The sequence below is a fragment of the Cajanus cajan genome, chromosome 7 (genome assembly GCF_000230855.2).
Source record: "Cajanus cajan strain Asha chromosome 7, NIPB_CcT2T_4, whole genome shotgun sequence".
NCBI classification, from domain to species: domain Eukaryota; kingdom Viridiplantae; phylum Streptophyta; class Magnoliopsida; order Fabales; family Fabaceae; genus Cajanus; species Cajanus cajan.
In genome coordinates this window covers 42,824,467-42,833,234 of record NC_138523.1, presented here as the reverse complement: position 1 = coordinate 42,833,234, position 8,768 = coordinate 42,824,467, and the positions used below count along the sequence as shown (strand labels likewise).

The 8,768-nt window shown below is 32.5% G+C and overlaps 1 protein-coding gene across 1 annotated transcript; it reads left to right on the top strand.

Annotated features, from left to right (window-relative positions):
- The first annotated feature begins 7,770 nt into the window (after nucleotides 1–7,770).
- Nucleotides 7,771–8,709, top strand: LOC109795049 (basic helix-loop-helix (bHLH) DNA-binding superfamily protein). Its single transcript, XM_020354458.3, has one exon. It carries the CDS (start codon nucleotides 7,987–7,989, stop codon nucleotides 8,548–8,550), a length of 564 nt encoding a protein of 187 aa, XP_020210047.1. The 5' UTR covers nucleotides 7,771–7,986; the 3' UTR covers nucleotides 8,551–8,709.
- The last annotated feature ends 59 nt before the right edge of the window (nucleotides 8,710–8,768 follow it).

Here is an 8,768-nt window from a genome sequence, read left to right as displayed (position 1 = left end):
CAAGTTGGTGAACTTATACAATGAAGCAGAGTACGTGTAGAAGACATGTCATTCTTAAATGATGGCTAGTGGATAGGATAAGTTGACTTAGCACGCTGAGACCAAAAGAGAGCCTAAGCTTACACGTGGCAGTGGCTAAGCATGTCTGCTAGGAAGTAGTTAACCAATACGATGATAAGAGCCAAGTCAATATAAAGTTTTTCATTATGAACATTGATTATGCTGTTATAGAGTTGAACTAGTTGAATGGCATTGCAAATTGCAGCACTTCTTCTAGCCTATCGTTCTTGGTAGTCGGTAATTATGTATCCATCGTGTGATCTAGCTTTTAGAAATATATAAATGTAACTCTGCCAGTTGAGTTAATGAGCTCAGTTTGCTACCTTATTTGTAAATTAAAGTCTACCATTTTTGTAAATTGCAACAAAAATTCCTTGCTTATACTTTCAGAATCATGTGGTCACATGATTCTATCAAATGAGTTTTTTTTTAATGATATAGTCTATACAGTATTTAAAATCTGATAATTAAAATTAATTTATATATAATATATAATTTTACTAATCAAATATTATTTTAACAAAGACTAAATCAAATCTAAGAATATCATATTAACCTATATCTTTACAGTCACCGATACTAAAAGACTTGATTTATTAAATAAGATTTTACTTCATCTTAAAAATGACAAAATATTACTTTTTTGGTTTGGACAACAAAGTCATAACTTAGTCATAAATATAATTTTATTTTAAAATTATAAACACAAATTTCAAACCACATTGATAATTTCATATGTGATCCTACATGTGTTAAACGTCTCTCCAAACATTCTAGAAACACTGGACTTGATAGGCTTACCTCCCAAAGCCGCAAATCTCACATATATCTTGCGTCTAAATTCAACAAGCTCTCGAAATCAACATTTGGCCAAAATAATTGGACTAGACTTTTCTATGGAGCCGAAAAGTTAAATTGGTTAAGTTCATGTTGATCCATGACTCGTAGTTATTGTACGGGATCATATAGGTAATAAATGATAAGAAAAATATGATCACACTAATAAGGCTAATTTAATATATCAATTTTATTTCAATGATCACAAATTTTAGGATTCAACCAAGTTTTGTATTACAGTTTTTTTTTCTTTGATTTTTTTTTTAAGAATTTAATGTAAACTAAAAGATATGAAAACAAGTAATAATCACAAATATTTTAGAAATACAACAGTGGATATATAAGAGAGTGTTGGGATATGATATTCATGGTTGGGTTCTTTAATTAACTAGAGATTAACTCCTTAATTCGCTAGTACCTCTTGAAATCTTAAGCGATAGTTAATTCATTAATTTAATCATCAAGAACTCAAGGATGAAACTCCATCCAAGCAAATCCAGAAGATCCATCACAGTATTCTCAAGGCAATGGAATGAAGGAGTCTATCTATCGCTAGGTGAAGTTGATACATTAGTTTTCCAATCAACATGCAAATGATCAATTCAATCAACGAATGGCTAGTTAATGAAGCATTAAAAACGAAGGATAAACTCTTAATATTATTTATAGAAACTAATAAGTCTCGGTCATCTATACAAATTCCAATTCAAGCTACATTAACATCCCAAATAAAAGGATTTAGCTACTCGTGGAAGAAGAGAAAGAAAAACGAAGAAAATAATCGATAGAGAATGACCCCTCATTGTTGTTCCTTGAAAAATATTATTTGTCACATAAAACTTTTGAAAATCACCCTTCCTTTGATTTTCTGAATCAAATGTCTTCTTATATTAGTGACTTTTCAATGGAAAGTAGTAATTTTAGTTGTTAATAAATAAAAAAATATTTTGATAAATGTGTGACTTGTTATACTTACTCTTAATTAGCACATGCACCTCACTTGTTACCATCTTTTCATGAAGTGACTAAATCATACACACACATGGCACGTTCTCCTCCATCATTCTCGTATGCAATATTCACACAAACATGCACACGTTTTTTGGGCATCCTTACATGTTACATCACTCCATAAAAGTGTAATCCCTGGTCCTTTCATCATTCCATCATCTCTCTAACACAACAGTAACAATGCAGTGAGCACAACACATAAAGGGTTACTGTTGATCAAGACATTTGGGGTTACTTTTAATAGGCTAGGAACTTGATTAGGTCCAAGATGAAAATGATAAGAAACCAAATAAATGAGATTCTAGTTTAACAAACACAAATAAGATATTGAAAGTAAATAAAAGAGAGTAATGGATGCAATTAGCAAAACAATAAAAAAAAAATATTAATTTTTTTTCTTATACATGCATTTTTTTTCAGAATATATTCTCTTTTTGAGACACTTTTATTTATTGGTTAAATTTTATCTAAATCTCATTAATTAAGAATAGAGCGCACATGTTAATAAATGATTACACAATTTTTAAGTGTTTAAATATATGGTTATATTGGTGTAACAAAAAAATATATGGTTACATAAGTATTTATAAAATATTATAAAGTTTAAGTATTATAATTAAAAATACGTGGGACACACACAAATTCAACATACACCAATCAATACTTTTAAAAATTAAAATATATAACGATCAAAATATGATTGAATTATAAATTAAAGTGTTAAAACAATATATCTTAAAATCACTATATAAGCTTACCATATTCACCACTTATATGTATAAATAAATCAACATATATAAAAAGTAAATAGTAATTAATAAATAAATAAATCAACCACTACAGAAGGAAAAGATATTAAAAAAAATACTAGTAGTGCATATAAGAAATTATTAGCAACATATAAATTATAAAGTTATTTAACTAAATTATATATTTTTTTTAGTGAAAAAAGAAGGAAATATTAAAAATAAAAAAAAGTAATAGCAACGAATTGTTATAATTATTTTGTTTTAAATATTTATATTAATTTAGATAAAGAAATAGAAGGAAAAATTAATTCAAAAAAAAGTATATTATATATATTTGGTCTTACTAGAATTGGAAGGCGAATCATTTTATAAATTATCTCAAAAAGCTTATAAAATAAGTTTAAAACATATTTAAACTGATCCAAGCTCTTCTAAACACTTTTATAAACACTTAATATATAAAAATAAGTTTAAATGGGCAGTTTATAATTTTTTTTCAAATGGAATCTAATAACAAGACATATTGTATTAATAGATAATTTTATTGGTCCGGGAGATTGGCATATATAGCTTCAATTTATTATACTACTAATTAGTATGATATATTAAATATTATGTAAATTCACAATATCTATGATAATATATAATTTACTTTTTTAGACAAATAAAGTTTACACTAATGGAAATTAGCCTAACGATCAACGTACTTCTTTTTTTACTAGTATATATAAATTAAGAAAAAAAATTAACTAGTAACTAATACACCTATATATACATTATAGACTGGACTAATTAACCAAATTAGTTTTCACCAATTTTTTTTTAACCAAATTAAGGTAATAATGTTGTGAGGCCAGCTTCGGACAGTGAGTTCCCAACTCAACCAAAACAGACGTCTCTCTTGCACATTTTTGAGCCAAGAACTTCAACGTTCAACCAGTTTCTGTCAAGCTTTAATTTTATTTTATTTTATTGCATTATATAGTATTCAAATACTTAATTAGGGGCCATGATCTTCCTTCCATCCAATGAAATCATTTACAATTGCAGGGTTTGTGTGAGGTCGTTTGGCTTTCTGATTACTAATAAGATGACATCATCACTGTGTAATGACATTAAACAATACGTTTATCACCAAAACCATCATTATGGTGGTTGTTTTGTGGATAAGCAAAGGGTAGATTGATTAGCAAGGCAAACAGTGACGCACAATTGCATTTGATTAATATATAATACTGGTAGGGTGTTCAATAATTGGACATTCGTGTGTTTTAGTCCTTCTTAGAATGCTGATGAGAAGCACATATCACCCCACAAAGAGCTAGTTTGGAAATTAATTAGTGTGTTGAAAGAGTCTTGTTCAGTACAAGTACAACATGGATTATAATATTCAAGATAAGACAGAGTGAAACGCGTTAGTTGCACCAAATCCCAAATTAAAACTCCTGCCTAACCATTGTCTAGTAGTTTGGTACAAACCATTTGGTTTAGTGCTTTTATTCTAAGCCTTAATTATCATCTCTGTTGATGGAAGACGTGTGTACAATATCTCATTCGTAACATTCCTATAACACAGCGCAAGCATTAGAAGAATATTTCCATAAAGTAAATACTCTACAAAAAAAAAAAAAAAAAAAAAAGTTTAAAATTGATTATCAGTGGTATCGTGACAAAACAACAAATTGCAACATCACAACTTCGCACCGCCCTCATTAAGTGTCAAAATAATTCAGGTGGGTAACCTTTTGGTTTACCAATTCAGACATGATTCCTCTTGTTTTGGGGGTTCTGAGAAGAATAATTGGCCGCAGACCACGAATTTTGGTGCCATGATCATGAGATTTGATTCACATACGAACAGTGACACTAGTTTTGCATCTAACTTTTAATGAGTCATCTCCAAGGTCAACCATTCATGAATCATGACCAGTTATGTGTGCATATAAAAATAAGAAACTGCATATACAATGTGCTAACCGTTTATTTAATGTAAGAAAACCATGTTGGGAAGCATAGCAGCATGAGTCATGAATGTTGTTTGTCTTATGCGGTCATCTGGTATAACTAATCTTTGTATTATACTAATGTTTGTGTTAAGAGACTCTAATCCCATCAAATCATTATAATATATGGTATTAAAGGAAGAAGTGAATTGCAAATTGGCTTCTTTACGAAACATGGTTAACAGGATAGAAGAATGAGATTATTGGTCTATGAAAGAAGGAAAATTGATTGATTATTAACTAGGAAGAAGAGCCGCATAAAAGTCTGATACAAGTCATATCTTCTCACATGGATTAATAATAAGATTTTAAAGTGAAAATCTGATTAATCCCACAAGAAAATACAAGATTCGGAGCAAATCTATAAGAAAGGTAAAAACATAGATGCTTTCACGGAGTAAAGATGGTTTCTCTGACCAAGATAACTTTAAATATGCAAAAGAGGTGTACAGAGTTACAAGGGTAGAAAGCAGTGAATATAATAAGTAATGGAGTTTGACCACATGTTTCATATTAAGACATAAGTGGCCTACCTAATTAACCACTCCTTCATGGGTAAAAATTCTTGGAGGGTCTCTCTCAGTCTCAGTCCCACCTAGGTTTTCACCTGTTTGTAGTTTGTCTATTTTTTCAAAACAAAGATATCTTCTCACAAGCATACAAATTTAAAAGCGTTTTTAAAATTTTTTATTTAGACTATGAAGATAGCTCAACTCAAAAGACTAATACATTAAAAGTCTCAAAGTTTAAAGACCAAATTGAATTTTATATTCTATTTAAAGACTCTTAACAATTTCTTTTAAGAAAATAACTATTTAAAAAAAATTCAAAAAATACTTCTAACATATATTCAATAGTACTAAAAAATACTACTCAATTGTTTCTTTTTTGACTGAGTGCGAAAATCATTGCACCGGACCAATTCCATTGTTGTTTAATATAATGGGAGGAGAGTTAAGACAGCAAAGCGTGTCTCTTTGACAGAGACAAGGTTCTCTAGCTTGTCATTTGAATACGAGGCTGATCAGATTTTTCACAGATTTTGTTTCATTTTCCAATTCTCAGCACAGCTATTTTATTCTTCATTTGTTACTGATAATAATAATATAACATACTGTTTTGAAAGGCATGCGAATAGTTGAATGAGGACATGGCCAAAACCAAAAATGGAGTGTATAGTATGACAATAATGTAGAGCAATGTAGAGTACAATATTCTCCAGAGGGTGTGCAATGTGGATGAAACCTGGCCACACCATCTTAAGAGAGAGTGAGTCCAAAAGAAAAGCCCTTCCTTTTTATAATTAAATAAATATATGAATACAAAATAGAGGGCCAGGTGATAGAAAGTGCGATGAAAACAACCACATGCCTTTCTTTTTCTGTATCTTGGCTTCCATTTGGGTGCTCCACCCTCTAATCATTGCCAAGAATAAAAACAAACAACTTTGGCCCCATTTCAGGAACCAATCAACATACGACAACACCACTCTCCATCCAATAGGCTATTTCCATTCACCAATGCCTTCCAATTAAAGAATCAAGATTTATTATTATTATTATTATTATTATTTTCCTCCAAAGAATAAATCCATTACTTTATCAATTTATCTACTTATTTTTCAAACCCATAAGATGGGGAAACTTATCTTGTTAACAATCATAAAAAAATATTCAAAGCATGAACAATTGGATTCGGAGTTTGGACATACAATCCTTGCAGGTAAAGGGAAGAAACACAGTGAAATTTAAACATTATGATAATACAGATTTTGTGGCTTTATCACATGCCAGCCATTGTCATGGACTCATTAGGCCTGTCATTCATGCCCTGCCAAAAAAAGAACGAATGAAAGAAAGAAAACTTTATCATTTAGCGTGACCAGGTGATGACTTCTCTGACCATCAATCTAGACCGTTGATGAGAAACAGCAGTGCCTCTGCACTGTTCGATTGCAAAGTATTTTCGAGAGTTGGAGACACATTGAAAATGTTCTTTTTGCTTTGCAGGTACGAGTTAAAAAACAGAGTTTTACACTTTTACCTGACGTAGCTCCCAAAAACAATAACACAAGGTAATCGTACCCAAATATATTGTTGCACCAAATGAAAGTTAGAGGCATTGGCTAACCTAAACATGCTTTAATCTTTTTTCTTTTTTTTTTGTTTTTGTTGTGCCCTTTTCTCTCTCCTCTGTCTTTAGGTTCTATCTTTGCAAGCAAGTTAAGATGATTGAGGCAACATGGGGGATCTTATCCGTAAGAGGTGTACAAAATAATAGTGATTAATTGGATTGGATGTACATGCTTTGAAAGTGGACTAATTACAAATAGTTTTTTGTTCCTCCCGTGACTAATAAATATTGTAGTTTGTTGAACCGAAATTTGGAATAAAAACAGAGGATTTTGGGGCCGAAATTTAAAGAAATTAAATAAATAAATAAATAATAAAAAAAAAAAGGATCAGAATTCACGAATTAGTTAGAAGTGCACGAGAATGCGATAAAAATTAATTAGGCAAGTTGTCCACTAGCCCATCCTGTCCAATCAAATAAATCTAAACTTTCCTCATGGGAGGTGCCATGTGAGGTCTCCATCTCTTTCTATTTTATTATTATCATATTCAAAGCACACCGTTGTTTGTTAATCTTTCATTTCGGTTTATTAGTCAAACTAATCTTCAAACTTAACTTCCTTCCCATCCCACTTTCATTACCCCTCAAATTAATTACGCAACTTATTTCATACTCTAAATTACCAATAATCTAATCTCTCCATTCAAAAATACTATTAATTAGTAATTACACCAAAGATGCAACTAACATTAAATCCACCATACTGGAGGAGATGAATTCGAGAATAAAATCACTATTATCTTTTTTTTGATATTAATAAAAATATTTATTTCAGTACACCAAAAAAGTCTCATCATATGTTACTTAAAAATTATAATAAATAATACTGTCATTTATTATTATAAAATTATTTTATAATTAAAAAAATTAAAAAAAGTTGATTTAAATAAAATATGATTATATTATTATAAATAAAAAAGTAAAAAATATATTTTGATATGTATAAAGGGAGAAGGAGGATTTATAATGAAATGAAACAGAAGAAAAAGGAGGTAAAAGAAAAGAGTATGGCAATAAATAAGAGTAAGGAAAGGAGGCGTGGTTCCCCGTGACTTGAACTCCTTTAATACTCTTTCATCTCTTCTTTTTCTCTTCCCCTCACTTGGCACTTGGCACTTGGCATCCACCACCATCAACTTCTTCTTCCTTCCTCCCTCTTTTTCTCTTATCCAATCACTCAATCGCAATTACCTATGGCTTCCTTCCTAGATTCAACTAATTCACACACCCTGCGAGAATCCAACCACAAGAAGCGCCGCAAAATCGGAGAACACGCCGCCGCCGTCCCGTGGAGATCCGACGCCGAGCACCGGATCTACTCGCGCCGCCTCGTCGAAGCACTCCGCCGCACTCCCTCGTCTCCGGCAAAGCCTAGAGCCGCCGGCCAGGTCCGCGATACCGCCGACCGAGTCCTCGCCGCCACCGCCAGAGGCCGGACGCGCTGGAGCCGCGCGATCCTCGGCCGCTGGAGGAAGCTCCGGACGCAACACAAGAAGGTCAAGAAGGCGTCGTCTAACGGATTGAAGAGAACGAGGATCGCCGGCGAGAGGAGGAACCGGTTACCGGCTGTGCAGAAGAAGGCGCGCGTTCTCGGCCGCTTGGTTCCCGGTTGCCGCAAGGTCTCGTTCCCGAACCTTCTCGAAGAAGCCACGGACTATATCTCCGCCTTGGAGATGCAAGTGCGAGCCATGACGACTCTCGCCGAACTACTCGCCGGCGCCGCGCCGGCCGGAGTCGCCGGCGCCGCGTTGAGTTGACCGCGCGCGTTGGTTACGACCTGCGCCAGGTGTTTATTAATTTTTTTTTGTTTTATTTTTTTAATTATATATCGTTTTTATTGGTTTCCAGATTCATGTATTTTATCGTGTACACTGTACATGCCATTTGCTTATTCCTCTCTTTGAGTTCCACTATCACCACCTTCCTTCTTCTTCTTTCTTTTATTCTTTCATATTTAATTGAATGTGAACATGCT